General features: G+C 47.1%; 1 protein-coding gene across 1 annotated transcript in view; it reads right to left on the reverse strand.

The window, feature by feature from the left end:
• Positions 1-2,366, reverse strand: part of LOC119442377 (tyrosine-protein phosphatase non-receptor type 9) — a 60,945-nt gene extending 58,579 nt beyond the window's left edge. Inside the window, exon 1 of the mRNA XM_037707232.2 lies at positions 2,062-2,366. Within this exon, the coding sequence (XP_037563160.1) occupies positions 2,062-2,106 (45 nt within the window). The 5' untranslated portion in view covers positions 2,107-2,366. The remainder of the gene's footprint in view (positions 1-2,061) is intronic.
• Positions 2,367-18,910: the final 16,544 nt, after the last annotated feature.

An 18,910-nucleotide genomic window follows, 5' to 3' on the forward strand; every position in this document is an offset into this window, starting at 1 on the left:
CCGTGATTCGATCTCGCGCCTTCAGGCTTAGCAGCACAACACCCAAACCACTACGCCACCACGGCAGGTGTTCGTCAACCTTGAAAGGTTACCATAAGCACACTGCACAAAGAAAAAAAAAAGGAGCGGTAGGCATGGTGTTGCTATTGGCACTGCCCCAGTTGAGAGGAACCAATGAGTTGTAGAATTTAAACATTGTACTCTTATCTCTGCTTATATTAGGTTTCTCTCAAACATTCCTTCAGAAATATATTCACTAAAAGGCATTCCATTTCTCGGGTTCCTTGAAAAGTGTTTCAGTGCACCTTTAACAGTAGCATGTGCTACTAGGTGTCTGAAAAACTGTGCAGTAAGAATATAGATAAGCCACTTGTGAATGACATCACAGTTTCACGTTCGATATGATAGCACAAGACCTGTAGTTTGATAGCGTCTGTGAGATGCACGCAAACGATGGGTGCATGAGAACGATTCCCACACAATGCAGAAGCTACAGATAGCCATTACCCAGCACATTGTGCAAACTCCAGCAACCCAGCACAGAGTGTTAAGCACTATGTAGCTTCTTTTGCAGGCATGTCTTCAAGGTGGCAGCGGACAGATTCAAAATCTCCTGTAGTGACCACTGCACTTCCATAATTAAAACTACAAATTTTAAGACCGCCATTTCCACTGCCCAGTTACTTTTCGTACACCCATACCTGCCCATACCATACCATACCCATACCATACCCATACCTATACTATACCATACCATACCCATACCTTTGAGTTCTCAGTGCTTTTCTCGCAAAGCAGTTTGTTAGCAAATGCTGTCTACCGGCATACATGCCATTCTTATTCCGCGAGACTTTAAGCAGAGCTAATTCTCGGGTGCACTCACTGCTAGCCTGCACATGCCTTGTGTCTCATAAGGTGCACAGGTCAGGAATCACTCATCCCCCCCAAGTCTTTCCACACGGCACACTTCATTTCTTTTCTGCATTGAGGCTACACTTAAGGCCAATGTAAGGGTGCTGGAGGCCAGCCTAGGTAACTCTAGGCGTGTGATTTGCAGCAGACAAGCACTACAATGTCAATGAAAACACTTCTTGGCACCGCAGGATATAAAGCTAAGTACCTGCAAAAGCTGCGTGGCCTCTAAGAACAAATCATGCTCACAGATAATTTGTTTCCAGTACAGTGCAGAAACATTTTCGTGTTAGTCAAGGAAAGTCTTATTTAGATGCGGCACTGATACACACGCATGCTCTTATTTGCGGCCGAAGACAATGCAGAAATCGCATGTTCTGCATACATCTGCGAGTCAGGACTCAAGAGGCGAACATGCAAAGTTTAAATATTCGGGCGGAGTCAATAACCCATTCCCATTTGTGATAGACACAAATGTCACTCCCAGTATGAGAAGCTAACCATATATCGAAACTAGATAGTTTGGCCAAACCCTAATGTAGTCGTTCGCAATATAATGCACAGACAGACACACACTAATAGGAATGCACAAAATATGATACTGATAAGATTACAACACGCAAAGTTCAGAATAAGGACGGGGTTCCAACTTGTCAGACAATCTCGACGAACGGATCGTTCGTTACCCCCCGTGGTATGTTTCAAACCAATATAACCATAACCTGAACTGTTCCCTAGCGTCACTTGCGGTCTAATTGAGCAGGAAGTACAAGAACATAGATGATGATCACTGCGCACGAACATCATGTCACAAAACATGGACGAAGTCAGGCTTGCAAGGTAGCCGTACTTCTACTTCTTCCGTCTATTCACAAGTGAAGCTGTCTAGCGTGGTGCCAGAACTACTACGCGACCAACACTGAGTCGTAGTAAACTAAGGAAAAGAAAACGAGAAAGAGAGCAGGTGGTGGAACCCAATAGTCGCAGGTACCTCGAGTGGTTTCGTGTGATGATAACGCAATTTGCGAGGACAGCACAAGACAGCGAATGACAAGTAGCGGCGTACCCAACGTGACTAGTTCGGTGCACAAAACGGAACCATCGTATCCGCCCTGTTTAACAGCATTCACAGAAAAATGACAGCTTTACCTGCTCTTCCTGTGAACTCAGAGACGCAGCCATGTTGTGTTTCATTCTTCGTTACCCGAGAGGTGTTTTGGATGACATACAGCAGCACTTAATCTATGGTATGGTTCAAGCGATGGGCTGCTAGCCTCGAGCTCTGAGTGGCGTGGTTCCTCTGAGCTCGGTCCATCGCTCTGCCAAGCACTAAAAAAAGCTCGAAATAATAAATACTACCCGCGGTAAACAGCGGAAACACGCGGTCGCTTGCGCGAACCGATTCACCGATCCGAGCCGGCCATCTTTGAGAGCTTGGCCCAAGCGGTTATGGATCAGCTAGTTTCTGTATTGCTTTTCTTTTTCTTGTTTCATTTTTTTAATGGCTGCACCCCTACAGCAACATAATAAGCCAGACACCCACGTTGTTGTTCTATAATGACAGTGTGAGCACCTTATTTGTAATTTGGACAAGTGAAGGCGAAAACAAGGCGTTGGCGAAAACCAAAATGTAACTAGGCGCACTGTTCCCCATTGCAGCAAAAGGTGGCGCTACGTGGCCAATAAGAATTTTCAAAGTTTTGCCGCGAATTTTCAACGTATTTCATTGTCTCGGTTCTTGTCTGCACAAAGTAGCATTACACCTTTCCTGTCAGTAGCCTTGTCAAGAGGTACTAGCACTTGTAAGAGCTAGTTGGTAAGGCGACATCCTTGAAGAGAAGAAAATACTGCAAAAGAAGGGGCAAACGAGCGGCCAACACACACGTAGAGTGCAATATATTGCTTAATTCATTATTTTTCTTGTACCAGTGCTATCTCTCTCTCTCTCTCTCTCTCGCACTGGTACAAGAAAAATAAAGAATATATATACCAGTTTAGAGATATGCGCCGTCAATGTTGCGGGAAAAAAAAAGGCATTGTTGTTCCACTTAAAAAAAAAAAAAAACGCTGCTTTATGCATTGACGTTTCATGCATCTCGAAACTGGCGTAGTGCTGAGAATTCGTTCCAAGTGTACAGGCCTTTCGTGCTCACCGGCTATAATTCGTAAATTGCAATATATGCCGTAAAGTATATAATTGAAAATTTAATTAGTGTAATTATGTTAATTGTTCAATTATGCATTTTGATTTCTCGTGGAAGTAATAGCTGCCTCATCGAGTAATTTAGCTCATGGGTTAAAGTTGCGCTATCTGCCACAGACAATTCAAAAATTTGGTGCAGCTAAAAAAACATTACCTGGTATATATTGTACCCTTTGTCTCGTGCGGCCAGCTAGTACCCATGCGTATCACACAGAAATGAACGCGGAATAAATAAAATAGTATATGTAACTGTCGCACAGCGGGTGAACAAAGAGAAGCCTCAGCCGGAGCCGACGTTCCGACCATGGTTCTTCTGACCATGGGTTCTGACAAGAGGTGCTGTTCTGGGCACTAAAATAAATGTTCCAGTTTCCTGTAATTATATTGCATACGTTAAAAAGTTGCCCGTATGTGACTGCTCTGTTTGAAACCTTGCCCGCACGTTATGCTTTGGAGCACTTATTGTTGGGAATTTTCAAAAGCCGGTAATTCGTCAACACACATGTTACTTCGCCATCACATGTATTTACCATCATGACGCATGAAAATAGGGGGGGGGGGGGGGGGGGGGGTGAGACGACGACTGTTCAGTAATGATTTGCAATGCTTCTAACTGGACCAGGAACGTAAAAAATTTGTCGGACATTGTACTATACTATGACGACTCCCCTCCCCTTTCCACGAAATATAAACCTGTTGTAACCTACAGCTATGTCGGGGAAACTGGGAAGCATATCTGATAACAGCCATATCGCAAGCTATAACCATTGAATTGCTAAGCCGCACCGGCGTAATACACATCAGTTGTGAACACGGAGGCAACGGAGGAAGTTGAGGCAAGCAATGGACGCGTCACCATGTAATCAAACATATTGAAATTGAAATTAAAATATTGAAATTAAAAATGATAAGTCCTTTATAACTAGCAAAAGAAAAAAAATGCATCGTGCTCTATTTACAAACAAGAAACTTATGAATGCGCCCAATTCTACAATTGCTCACGCTTAATGCGCACTCGATTGGGTCACAGTCTGAGAACCTTTGGGCCACGCCGAGGGCAACAAAGGATGCCAGACATACACTGCTGTCTGCAGTCACTTGCCACTTTGTCTCCCCGCGACTTTTCTTGTCCCTGAATGGGAGGCCGTAAACGCGGTACGAAGACCCCTTCTCCCCTTGTCCTCGTGGTGCATTCCACTTCAGCGACTGTTCGACTGGCCCGGGTCATGCGCGAATGTTTCAGCCAGGTTGAACCTTTCGGCCGCACCCTTACTCGCAGCGACGCGCCCTGTTCTGTTTTAATTCGCCTCTGACGACGCCTCAGTTTAAGTGCCACAACGAACCCTTTGAAGTTCGGCGCGATGGCCTGTTCCCCTGTCTTACGGGCTGCGGTGTGGCGTCTTTCTCGAGTTTTGGCTGCACCAAATACTTCGCTCGTTTGACCCTGCGCCGTCTGAAAAAATTTTGCCTTGCCAAGTGGTCACGGAATGTGCCGCTGAAAACTCCGAGTTCCAGGTTCCTGCCCTGCTTGGCCGACATGACATTCTTCTCTCCTTTTGACGATTCCTGAAGATCGCTCAAGTGCGGAGGTACGAGGAAGGTTTTCAGCGCCTACTTCATCTTGTTAGGGCTGCTGAAACAAGCCTCGCCACCGCAAGAAACGTCCTCCGGAACGGTCACTATTTCGACTTTGGCGGCATAATCGCTCTCTACTTTTGGCCATGCGAGAGAGTTACTCAAGTGCTGGGACACGAGGAAGGCATCCAATCCTGCACAGACCCTAATAGGGTTGCTGGAACAAACCTCGTCTCCCCAAGGAGGGCTCTCCCGGATGGCCGCTGACCCGGTTTCGGTGTACGCCTGCATGGCGCAGTGACTGAAGCTGAAGTCCTGAGCGATCTCCGCCCCGTTTTGCTGCTTCGGGTCCTTTCTTGGCTCGGCCGCCACCGCATCCCGGTCTATCCTAGACGATTCCGGAAAGTCGCCCATGTGCTCAGGTACGAGGAAGGTCTCCAGCGCCTCCTTAATCTTCTCATGGCCGTTGGAACAAGCCTCGTCCTCGCGGGGACGGACTCCGGAATGGCCCCCGATTTTTTACCGGCGACGGCCTTGCTTTTCTCCCGCTCAGGCTTTGAGGGTTCCGCCATCTCGCACTTTTCGTGCTCTTCCCTCACTGGCGTCTGCGACCTGTCGCTCAGTCCCCTCAGGAGAATGCACTCTCGGTCCGTTACTCTGTTCCTCGCTATCGCTCTCAAATGGAATACGGAAACGCCGGAATAAAGCTCTCTTAGCTATGTCATAATTCCAGTACTCGTCATCTAAAGCGAGCTAAGACATAGGCCACGTCGCCGGGAAGTACTCCCAACAACGCAATAGACCAACAGTCACGACGGTCCAGCTGTACCTCCGCGCAAACCTTCTCGAAAAAAGCAAGAAAGCTTTTTATGTTTTCGCCTGTACTGTTTGATTACGCTATGCCTCTATGGCTGCTGGTTTCTCTACTGAATCAAATGCCTTTTCATAATCTATGAAAACCATATAGAGAGGTTGATTGTACTCCTCAGACTTCTCGATTACCTGTTTGATGACATGGATATGATCCATCGTAGAATATCCCTTCCTGAAGGCAGCCTGTTCTCTTTGTTGACTGAAGTCGAGTGTTGCCCTGATTCTATTGGAAATTATCTTGGTGAATATTTTATACGATACTGAAGGCAATTGGCTAATGGGTCTGTAATTCTTTAATTCTTTAACATCTCCTTTCTTATGGATTTGTATAATATTAGCGTTCTTCCAGCTCTCTGGTACACTTGAAGTCGTGAGGCATTGCGTATAACAGGCCGCAAGCTTTTCAAGCATGATATCTCCTCCATCTTTGATTACATCGACTGTTATTCCATCTTCTACAGCAGCTTTTGCCCTGGTCATGTCTTGCAAGACCCTTCTAACTTCATCGTTAGTTATAGAAGGAGCCTCTGTATCCTGTTCATCACTACTTCGAATGAAAGTAGCTTGGCTGCTCTGGACATTGTACAGGTCAGTACAGAATTCTTCCGCTGCTTTTACTATGTCATCGAAATTCTGATGATATTACCCTGTATATCTTTCAGTGCATACATCTTGCCTTGTCCTATGCCAAATTTTCTTCTCACTGATTTCATGCTGCGTCCATATTTTACTTTGTGAATTTTTTCCATGTTATAATTTCGAATATCACTTACTTTCTTCTCGTTTATCAGTTTTGACAGTTCAGCGAATTCTATCTGATCTCTCGAGTTTGCCACTTTCATGTTTGGTCGTTTCTTTATTAGGTCCTTTGTTACTTGGGAGAGCTTCCCTACTGGTTTCCTTGGTGACTTACCTCCCCACTTTAATTGCCGCTTATGAGATCAGCCTAGTTACGGTTTCATTCATTACCTCTATGTTGTCTTCATCTTCCTCTTATAAAGCTGCATATTTGTTTGTGAGCACCAGCATGAATTGGTCTGCTTTTACCCTTACTGCGTCTAGGTTGGCCTTTTTCTTCTTGACTAATTTTACTCTTTCTGTCTTCAAATTGAGAGAAACCTTAGACCTCACTAACCTATGGTCACTGCACTTTACCCTACCTAATACTTCTACATCCTGCACTATGCTGGGATCGGCAGAGAGTATGCAATCTATTTCATTCCTTGTTTCTCCATTAGGGCTTTTCCAGGTCCACTTCCTGTTGTTGCGCTTCCTGAAGAAGGTATTCATTATTCGGAGCCTATTCCTTTCCGCGAATTCTACCATCTCTCCTCTAGCGTTCCTAGAATCGATTCCGTAGTTGCCAATTGCTTGCTCACCAGCCTGCTTTTCCCCCACTTTTGCATTGAAGTCGCCCATGACTTCAGTATACTGAGTTTGAACCTACCTTATTGTTATTTCAAAATCTTCATAAAACTGTTCTACTTCTTCATCAACGTGACTGGAGGTTGGGGCTTGTACTACCTTCATTTTATACCTCCTATCCAGCTTTAATACGACGACTGCTACCCTCTCATTAATGCTTTAGACTTCATCAATGTTGCCCACTATGTCTATACGAATAAGAAATCCTACCCCGTATTCTCTCCTGTCTGGAAGACCCCTGTAGCAGAGGACGTGGCTGTTAGTCAGCACTGTATAAGCATCATCAGTTTTTCTAACCTCACTAGGCCAATAAATATCCCAGGCAATGCCTGATAATTCCTCAAATAGCCCTGCTAAGCTATATCCTCACTCGAGAAGGTGCGTGTGTTGAACGTTTCCAGGTTCAGATTGCAGTGGTGGCCTGTCCGGACCCAGAGATTCTTAGCACCCTCTGCTGCGTCGCAGGTCTGACCACCGCCTTGGTCAGGTGCTCCGCATCCGCTGGGGACTGAGGGCCATGGGTTAATTGTATGAGTCATTGTAGGAATGCGCATAAAGTCATGATAATAAACCGAGAATACCTGCCGTGTAAACATATTTTTCCATGTTGTGGCAAGTACGGTAATGAAAAAAGGTGTTGTTCAACGGCAAACTTTGTTTTGAGCATGTGAAACATAACGAAATATTTCTTAAACGACTGCAGTTGCTTTCTGGCGCGAAACGCCTTGGCACCTCACGCAAAACTTTATTTACTTGTACCTTTTTTATTACAATACCTAATTATATAATAATAGCGTAGCTAAATGAGCAGACCTTCATGCATTTAATATAAATGTACTGTTCTCGATGCTTATGCATCTCCGGAGACTACGACTCCCTAGCATGTTTAGAGGAACCGATGGTTGCTAGAGGCAGTGGAAACAACAGAGATACATATTTAATGGTACTAAAAGCAATCGACAGACTGATCGCTCATAAGCACCGTCCGGACGGATTACACAGTACTGAGGTGGTAAGAGCAATATACTGTCATATGAAGAAAGAGTAAGGATAGTAGTTTTATCCGCTGTACAAACTTGGACATGCAGCAGCACCGGCAACACACAGCACTGTTGTCGACGCCGTCGGCGTTTTGCCCGCGTTCGCACGAAATGCGTGCGGCGTTGGTGACTGTTGCCGGAGCCTCTGATATAAATAGGCACTTGGTGCCGCAGCTAAACGTCGCCTCCCGTCCCTGCCCCCCCCCCCCCCCCCCACGGCCTTTCGTGCGTCAGAAGAAGGCGCGTTTGCTCTACATATATGGTGATTGTAAAGGAGGAAAGAGACGCCTACTTCTGCAGCCCTTAAGGGAGCACGGCACAGAACACGCGTTTGTTCTCCGCCGTGCTTTCACTCCCCGTGAAAGCGCGCGTCCCTCGCGCCCTTTCACTCGCACATACAGCGTTCGGCGGCGCGCGGCGACGATTTCATCTCCATTGACGTCATACGGAACCTCACGGCGACGGCGACGGCGACGGCAACGGCGACGGCGACGCCGACGGCAGAAAGAAAGAAGTACGCGCATGTCAAGTATGACTCCATTGGAGAACGCACACGCGCCGACTTAGAAGTATTCGCTCTCCGTCATCAGGCTAAAATAAGGCTGCGTGCAAATAATCGCCAGCATTTACGTTCCCTCTGCTCTTTTGGTGGAAATCGTTCCATTAAGGGTGGATAATAATTCGCTTAAAAAGCGAAAGCTGCTTAATAGCCTCTCGGTCACATGTTCAAAAATGCCAGCGCCCATGCAGCGGCAGCTGGCCACCCTAACGGCGCTGTAAATAGTTTATTGCAGGGCTTGCTACTTTATATGAGGTGTGTGAGATGACACGAAGAGGAGAATACAGGAAGGAGGCTTTGTTCGCCCGCTGTTGATCAATTCAGACCTCCATCGTCGTGTGGCACCTTTGTCTCATTTGTATAGTCTCAGGCACATTGAAGTGTGCTTAACATCTAGCCCTCCCCCCCCCCCCCCCTGCCCCCCCCCCCCCCGAAAAAAGAGAGAGAGAAACGAAAAAGTTTGACCTTACCGACGACACCATGGTCACGCAAAAAAAAAAGTAAATAAAGAAATGAAAAGGGGATAAAGCTTTTTTCGTACTGCTACTGCGGAATCAATGTGTTTTCCGCGGGAACGAAATGCACTTGGCCCGTCCATGCGACCGGTGTACCTAAAGCAGCGGCGTTGATTGCTAACTATGCGGGCCACGATTATGCGCGAAAGCCATTATTGCTCTCGCATACGCTCAGCCTTATGACGACGCTAGCTCAATCAGTGCTTCGCGCAAAACAGACGCTGTGTACACGCACACAGTCGTTATCTCGACCCCTCTCTGATCTTCCAATCGCTTCAGCTGTCCCTTCTCTCATGCCGCCAGGAACGAAGCACAGCGTGAAAAGTCAAAAAGGCCATTGTGTCTTTATTGCCTTGGTCGTTAAGATCGACCGCAGGGTACATCGATAGCCGCTCAGGTCAACGAGAATTGAAAAGCAAAAAAGAAAAAAAAAAGAAAAAAAAAGGTTAAGTAAATATACACACGAACCAAGTGCGGAGCACAATTCCCATCGCCGCTATTTCCTTTCCCATTACCTCTCGATAAGAATGGGAACAAAAAGAATCGCCCGGAAACCGAAGCAGTTGAAAGACCCGCACACTAAAGCTGCTTTCGGAGCAATATTGTTCTATGTCGCGCAAATGACGCCGATACCGGATGCGTCGTTCAGGGATCTCGGAATGAAAAAACGCTGCTCATGTTTTCGTGTTTGATAACTGTTTGGCGGCTGTGGGGGCTCACGCAACCAAACTAAATAAATATTGAGCTTTGGATTGGAAGAAAAAAATATATAATTTACAGAACAGGCAATTAACTGGATTAACTGAATACATGCTAGGCATGCTAGCTTCCCAGAACATCTTTTTTTGCTTTCCAGAAAAACAAAAATAAAGAAATATCTCGTTTCCGGAACTTTCTGGGTACAAAAGGCAGAATATCACAAAGGCTAAAAATTTACCCAACCAAATTACGCTCGAAGAATCTCCGTGATAATAAAAATCTGAGATAATTGTTACACGACGTCAATATTGTTTGTAACTGGGGAAAATATGTCCTTGCACGTCTTTGCACGCTCCTTCGGGCGAGCACGTGAACGACCATTTTTAATCAAGCCGCGATCTCGCTCGCTTTGTGCTCGCCCGACATTGACAATGCGTCACTAATTAACGCTTGCTAGGGGCGTGACAGTCACGCGCTTGCGATTCTACAGTTTCGTCTTCATAGGTGAAATTAAGCGGATTTCACCACTCCACAGAAATTGGCAGCATCAGCTCTTCGCAAGCATGGAAGCGGTTATGAACCCTTCGGATGAAGGACTTCGTCTCGCGCGAAGATCTGCACCTTTCAGTTAAAAATATAATCAATCTAGTCTTTAGATTTATTCTAGTCACTACCTCCATTCATTCTAAAATGTCTCTTCCTTTTGTAAAAAGCAATACAGATGCAATTACATAAGTATGACACCTTTCCTAAATTTAAAGAATTTCGAACACATCTTCCAAAACACTATGTACGTATATGTAGTCGCAACGGATGTTGCTCCTTATAAAAGGTGCAAAATTTACTTCCTCCAACCTCTGCTAGAACATCCGTTGGAATATTTGTGAACGGACGCTGGCGATGATGCACACGAGACAGAACAGAACAGAACGGAACGGAACTGGCTGGCTCACGTCCGTCCGTCTGATCTGTATATATATATATATATATATATATATATATATATATATAGAGAGAGAGAGAGAGAGAGAGATAGACCCCTTTGTATGAAGGTGGTGACAGGGTCCACCTCGCCACAAAGAAAAACTTATTCAGCCTAAATTTCCTTCATGCCCCGACAGGTCTCGTCTATCACCCCTTTCCACCAGCCCTCGCACCTGCATGCTTTCACTCATCGCCATTCTCACTATTCTTTCTTCTTTACTCGGAAACTTCATATATGGATATTAACTCAGTGTCATTGTCGCGAAGATTTTTACTCTTAGGCTTCGTGCAAGCGAGAGATAGTGCTGGAAGAGCGGTTAGGTACGTCTCTATTCGGTTTTTCTGTTTATTTGGATTACCGTCGACGGCTTCTGCGTTGGCTTCACCTCTCAACAAAAAATAAAATAATGAAGGCGGCAAAACTAAATAAAAAAAATTAACCGACGATTACGATGCTCCATCCTAATGCGAAATTTAAGCGCAGCTCTATACGTATGTGTTTTCATTTCGCGATATATTGACTGCCGCGGACAATATGTCTCGTGCGGCACGTTGCAAACAGAGAGAAGTGTGGCGCGACTGCCTCGCTATGCGGGAGATCACGAGAGGCAGCGCGTGAGTGACGCGTGGGCGCGATTAACAGCAACCACCGCAGACAGACCTCCGCTCATGCAACGCTTTGTTACCATATATGGAATCATTGGCGTCATCGGTGAACAGACGACGCGCTACTCTGCCGCCATCTCGTAGCCATCGTCGTCGTAGAGCCGGTCTTGCGCGGCACTATGCTTTTCTTCTCACGGTTTCGCCATATACCCTCCTCCTCCGCTTTCCTCTTCACGCTATCTTCGCTATCTTCGCTATCACCGTGTTTCGTCCACCGCTGGGCTCCGCGTTAGCTCTCTCATCATTCGCTATGCTTGTTCGCTCGGTAACGAGGGACGCCGACGCTCGCCGAAGGAATAGACGTCTAAAGGTCCATCACCCAGGGCCGGTATAGCGTAAAGATATTCCAATCTGCTGTTTATTCCGAATCCGCCATTAGCCCTGCGCAATCGTGTCTGCTAAGAATTACATCGCTATATGTGGCTGAGCTGAAATTTCAAACTAAACGCCGTTTGCCCTACTCTTCGCGGGCGCCGCTCTCCAAGCCGGAGGGTTGAGTCAACATCACCTTGATAGCACAAGGCCTGTTCACTCCGATCCATGACGTCATGCTACCTGGTCAGACTGCCATAGAATCTAATGGGGATGCTCCCGAGTAAGCCATTGTGATTTTGACGCCACCGCTTTCGTCAAGCCAGCCTTGGTAATAGAAATAAATAGAAAAATAGAAAAAAAGTAAACAGCCGTAAAACTGTGTATGACGAAACTAATTCTTTATTGGGCGAACCTGTGCCCACAAAAGCAAGCTACACTCGAAGCACAACGAAAGTGGCGAACACAGTCGGCGGTCGTCGAAATCTGATCCGCGGTGAAACGCGCCGGCTTTTATACCTGAGTCATCGAAGGTTCCAGATTAATCCCTGATGTCCGCGGATCTTCCAGAAAGTTCTAGCAGTTCTAGGCAATTCGCGTCGGTCATACAATCAGATAACATAAGCGTCGGTGAAAACAGGCAACGGAATGAAGCATCGACAACGTTCTAGAAACTTCCGATACAGGCGCGTCCTGCGCCGAGCGATAACGTTTAACATTTGTTAGCCGGTGGAAAGCGGCCACCGGTGAAAGATAAACATGTATACGTGTCAATATTATAGCGTTCTCGCGCGATATAGTTAAAAATGTCGCCGTTTCGCCCGAAAGGCGAAGCATCGATTGCGATAGCAAATTAGTAGACAGCTATTCGGAGTAGGGACAGTTCTATCGGCTGCATAAACTTGGACACATTGGCTTACTAACTGAATGAACAATCGTGGTGTCAGCGCGCACAAGCAAACGTGAAAAGATCACACTGAATGACCGGAGCCAACGACTGTCAAAACGCTGGCAGCAAGCGCAGGTTCGCGCGGTCTATCGCTTCAACGAAAACCAGAGCCGTGTGGAGATAAGAGACGGTGCGGGCGATGGGCACCACCGGGCAAACTGCGAAGGAGAAGTTGTTGGCAGAGGAGAAGCTGCCCCCCCCCCCCCCCATCCCTCCCTCTTCCCGCTTTGTTGCTTTCGCGTGGGAGACTGAGTGGCAAGATACGCCTTTGGTGCCGGAGCACAGCCCCGCCCCGCCTCCCTCCCTCCGCGGACAATGCGACGAATGCGAAACGGACAATGCGAAACCCCACGCGACGGTGGCGTTTGCTTTCCGCCGAGCGTTCGCTCTCCGTGATAGCGCGCGTCCCCCGCGCGCTTTCGCTCGCGCATACGGCGCGCGGCGACGATTTTATCGCCCTTGGAATCTATACGGAACCTCACGGTGACGGCGACGCCGACGGCAGAAATCCGGTCGAAGTGTCCATATAATTGCTATCGCAATAAAATGATGGAGGCTGTAGACCCTTGCAATTTTTTAACAATATCACGCGAGCGTCGACCGGACGGCGTGTCAGCGGCCTTGTAGCGGCGAGGGACGGCGGGATTGGTAACTTCCTGTGCGTTCGTGCAAGGCGAATTCTAGTTTTAATGTATTCGACTGCGCTGTTTGCTTCAGGAATGCCCCTCACCGCTACAAGACCACTGAGACGCCGTGCGGTCCAACGTTACTAGACTAGTCTAGTAACGTTGGTGCGGACGACGCTCGCGGGATAATTAAAAAAAAATTGCAAGGGTGTACATGCCTTCACTATGACGTCGCTCATAGTGACACGCAACTTCGAGAATTATTCAAGGCAACATCAGTTATTCGTTTAATCTGTTGCTCCAATAGACGAATAAAAGTTTTGAAAAATAATAAAACATACAAACCGAATGTCTGCGTGTTTTTCTTTTACTTCGCACAGTAGCAAGAGGGATGTACTTCCGTTTCGTCTGCTTGTTCCCACGTCGTGCAATCGCGCGCGGACAACGAAACCAAGGTCTTGACGAAACTATGTAATTTTCTACCATGTCCCAGCGCGCGATCATGCTCTGATCCGCTAGTCAGGTGTTCTCGCGCACAGCGCGCAAAATAAGGCGCTGCGTGGACCGAGACAAACGAAACAGCTCGCGCGTGACGCCGTCAGCGGAAGAGGTACCTGTCATTTTTAAACCTGTTCATTTTTGGTAGGCGTTTCTCTGTTTTATTGCGATAGCAATTATATGGACACTCAAAAGCAGATTTCTGCCGTCGGCGTCGCCGTCGCCGTAGCCGTCGCCGTGAGGTTCCGTATGACGTCAATGGAGATGAAATCGTCGCCGCGCGCCGAACGCTGTATGTGCGAGTGAAAGGGAGCGAGGGGCGCGCGCTTTCACGGGGAGTGAACGCACGGGGAGTGAACGCACAAACGCGCGTTCTGCGCCATGCTCGCTTAAGGGCTGCAGATTAAGCGTCTCTTTCCTCCTTTACAATCACCATATATGTAGAGCAAACGCGCCTTCTTCCGACGCGCGAGAGGCCGTGGGGGAGGGGGAGGGGGGGGAGGGAAGGGAGGCGACGTTTAGCTGCGGCACCAAGTGCCTATTTATATCAGAGGCTCCGGCAAGAGTCACCAACGCCGCACGAATTTTGAGCGAACGCGGGCAAAACGCTGACGGCGTCGACAATAGTTCTGCGTGTTGCCGGTGCTGCTGCATGTCCAAGTTTATACAGCTGATAAAGCTAATATCATTACTCCGTATAGCTCTCTACAAATTTGCTATCGCAATTGATGCTTCGCCTTTCAGGTGAAACTGCGACAACTTTTTTCTCTTCATTACGTCAGCGAAGTGCGCCGCGTAGCAAGAACATGAAGGGAAAAAACGAACTAGAAAAAAGCGGAACCCGTGACGCATGTGTCTCGAGATCCTGGAGATACAGTATGAGAGAACGCAGGGAAGGAATTTCACTTGCGGAGGCTAGAGGGGGCAAGTGGAGAGAGCGTTTACGTTGGCGGGGAAGCTCACCTCCTGAAAACATGGATTATCGGCACTGAAATATTTCCATCTCGGCTATTATTTACCAATCTAAAAAAAATTATTGTGTTAGAACGCTCCCTAGAGGGCACGTAACAACTACCAGCATATAACTGAAATTTTATGCGTGGCCTGGTGAGACCCCGGGGCCCCTTAAGCGTTGCGCTCTAAAAAGCGGACGGTCGAATACGCATAGAATGGGGAAGCAAGAACAGGCTGTGGTACTTTGTAGAACTACTTTAATTGCGTTTGCGCTGAGTTAAAAATTATACAGACAGGACATGATTTTAGATTCGTCAACCTCGTGTGCCGTGCTTTGGGTGCGCTTTAAAGAACACCAGGTGGTGAACATTATTCGGTATCCCCCCCCCCCACTATGGCGTCTCTCATAACCCACTGTGAAGTATTGCTCTGACAGCACACATCACGGCGGCTACATTTCGGACACGCACCGTTATACAAACATTATCAGGCCCAATACTCACTGCTTCTCCGTATAATAAGCACCTAGTATACCCGGTGTTCAAAATTAAGCTTTACGGAATTTTTAAAAATCGCCTGTGGCAGGTAGCATAATTATTATCATTGAGCTGGGCTATTCGATGAGGCGGACATTAGTAGCACGATAAATCATAACACATATTCAACTAAGTAACAAAAGTTGACTAATTAACTTCTTAGTTAATTACTTTAGGACACATATTGCAATTTACGAATTGTAGCTGGTGAGCTTGTCAGGCGTATCCACTTGGAATGAATTTCCGGAATGACAACAGTTTGGAGATATGCGCCATCATACTCGCCGCAAAAATGCACTGTTGTTCCACATACTTTTTTACCAAAATGCTGTTTTATACATTGAAGCACAAAAGTAACTGGAACGCCCATGTATTTCGTCCCACACTTTGGGGAATAATATCTCGAAACTGGTGTCATCCTGTAAATTCATTTCAAGTGGATGCGTCTTGCAAACTCACCGGTTATAATTCCTAAATTACAATATGTGTCGTTAAGTAATTAACTAAGAAGTTCATTAGCCAATTTTTGTTAATTAGTTGAATATGTGCTTCGATTTATTGTGCTAAAATGTCCGCCCCTTCGAATAACCCAGCTCAACGATAAGAATTATGCTACCTGCCACAGGTCATCTTAAAAAATTCCGTAAAGCTTAATTTTGAACACCCTGTATGTCCCTGTAGCGTGGCGAGTTCTGCAACACAATGCTGCTTGAATTCTCTCTCATGAAACTACGTTGCCGCATTTCCTCCCTGAAGTTTTACCTACACAGGTGAGGTTTCTTACCCTTCCCTTCGTGCTTTATTTGCAACCAGAAAGAAACAATTAAATACTTCTTTCTATCTTGTCTCATCTTTAATGTTGCAAGAAAAATAAATTTGGAGCTACCTGTTGAGAGTTGGCTTGAATTTAACAGACCCTGTTAAATTCTATCTATGAATTTCTATCGTTTGGGGCCTCGATTCGGGAATTCGTTCACAGGGATGTTTCCTGCGCCATCCATGAATTCCTCATTGAGTCCAACCGAATGCACCCCTGAATTTCTATTCATTTTTATTGCGATAGCAATTATATGGACACTCAAAGAGGATTTCTGCCGTCGGCGTCGCCGTCGCCGTGAGGTTTCGTATGACGTCAACGGCGATGAAATCGTTGCCGAGCGCCGGATGCTGTATGAGCGAGTGAAAGGGCGCAAGTGAAAGGGCAATTCCGGAAAATGCTGGACTACGATTGCCCAGCTTCGCTGTTTCAAGCGTTGCGCGGCCGAGTGCAAGGTTATTTCTTTACCACATTGTGTTTTTTTTAGACTTCTCAAAGGCGTTCAACCAGCTTTTCATAGCCTGGTCTTTTATTCTTCTAATATTATTGTTCCTCACAGCACTCTGTTTTGTTACAAAATATAGTTCTGTTTTCAGAAATGTTCGCGCTTACCCTGAGGCTTAGTCCTGAGCTTTCTTATTTCTCCTCTTAAGAACCTTCGGTCCGCGGTACGTCCAAAATTAATTTGTTCGCGGGATGATTGAACTTGCCCAAAATAACTTCGTCCGTTTTGCCCTCTGAAGTTAAAGCACAACCGCAATAACTACATTTATGAAAACTGATCTTGAATTTCCCATTGGTATTTTGCGGCACGACTGCGCGTTTAAAACATTTAAGGATTAAGATAAAGGAAATGTTCGGGTGAGGGGTGCAAAATTACACACGAACACACACACGTGCACACACACGTGCCCGCACGCGTCTGAACGCACGCACATTCCGGTTTCCAGGCTTTTAGTTTAACTCACGCAGCAAATGGTTATCCCGGAGTTTTAGCCACGACAAACTTCCGGTATAAGAGCACATAACGTGCTCCGCCGGGCCCGACGGCCTATGGCACCGAGTAGACAAGATAACAGAGTTAGCCGATCTATAGGCCCTTTATAATACTGCAAGTACACTTGACGACCGGAGGATGTTATAGTCGCGGCACTTGTTTGGGTCACCTTGTGGCAACGCGGGGGTAGGAAAAAAGGGGAAGGATGTTCCAACTCGTCTCGCACATTGGGGAGGGGGTGCAGGAGGTATACCGTGTGTGGATTCGGAAATTGGGTTCTTAGCATAAGGCGTGAGCCCGCTCGAAGGTAAAACATCGAGTCTCCATGGAAAGGACCCGAGCTGTGTTTTATTATTGCGATAGCAATTATATGGACACTCCAAGCGGGTTTCTGCCGTCGCTATCGCCGTGCCGTTCCGTATAAAGTCCAAGAGCGATAAAATCGTCACCGCGCGTCGCGTGCTGTGTGTGCGAGTGAAAGAGCGTGAGGAACGTGCGCTTTTACGGAGAGCGAACGCACGGCGGAGAGCAAACGCGACTTCTCCGTCGCGCGAAAGGCCATGGAGGGATGGAAGTGAGGGAGGGGGGGGGGGCGCCGTCGTGCTCCGGAACCAACTGCGCATTTAGCGACCCGGCGCAAGGGTATCTGGCGATGCAATCTCGCGCGCGAGCGAAGGAAAGTGGGAAGACAGCGCGGGAGGGAGGGGGTGTGGCTTCTACTCTGCCAGCAACTGCGTACTTGTACTTTGCGCGGCTGGGAGCACTCGTACGCACCCTTTCTTGAAAGCGTTTTGCTCACGGATCCAACCTTTGTATGCGCTGTGCTTTCGTCGCTCAGTTTCCGTCGAAGCGATAAACCGCACGAACCTTCGCTCGCTGCTGCAGCCGCGCTTGCTCGTCTGCGGTCATTGAGTGTGATCTATTCATGTTCGCTTGTGTGCGCTGACACCATGCTTGTTAATTCAGTTAGTAAGCGAATGTGTCCAAGTTTATACAGCCGATAAAACTACTATCCTTACTCCGTATAGCTCTCTACTAATTTTCTATCACAATTGATCCTTCGCCTTTCGGGCGAAAGCTGCGACATTTTGTTGTCCCCCAAAACACCGGACCTATACTCCTTTATATGCACTCGCTACGTCGCAAGTCATGTGGGAGACCAGGTAAACATCACCAGTCCCTCATTAAAGGCAGCATCTCTATCTCTCATGGTCCTTGCCCCCTGCAGTTTATTTCGTGATCGGCACACAATTGACTCGATGGGCCCTCGACGACCGGCACTTCGCGTGGAAGTAAAAAGTACGCTGTACGGTGCCGCATTGGAGCCCGTCGCGAGAAAAACAGGGCTGGAGCAACATAGAACAAAACTTTTTACAGCGAAGCTGTATATGGCTAGGTTCTAGCGGATCGCGTCCGCGGACAAAATGACGCGTAGAACAACAATTTTCGGCGTCGGAAACTCGCATCTCGCTCACTTGGTATATACCAAAATTGGCATGGAAGGGTATGAATGTATGACTAACATGACTGATAGGTCATGACATCAATAACATCACATGCTCGTCAGTTACGTCACAATTAACAATAAGAAAATCACGTCAGGTGCATAACCACATTGGATATGCGGGTATGAGCCAGAGACAAGAAAAAAAAATCACGTGTGGCTCATACCGGAGCAGCACATTTCAGTTTCGCTGGTTTACCATCTGTACGGGGTGCATGGGCGGGCCCCGTGTCCTGTTTCGGGGTCGGTGTAGGCGCCGGCGTCAG

The sequence above is a fragment of the Dermacentor silvarum genome, chromosome 2 (assembly GCF_013339745.2).
Source record: "Dermacentor silvarum isolate Dsil-2018 chromosome 2, BIME_Dsil_1.4, whole genome shotgun sequence".
NCBI classification, from domain to species: Eukaryota; Metazoa; Arthropoda; class Arachnida; order Ixodida; family Ixodidae; genus Dermacentor; species Dermacentor silvarum.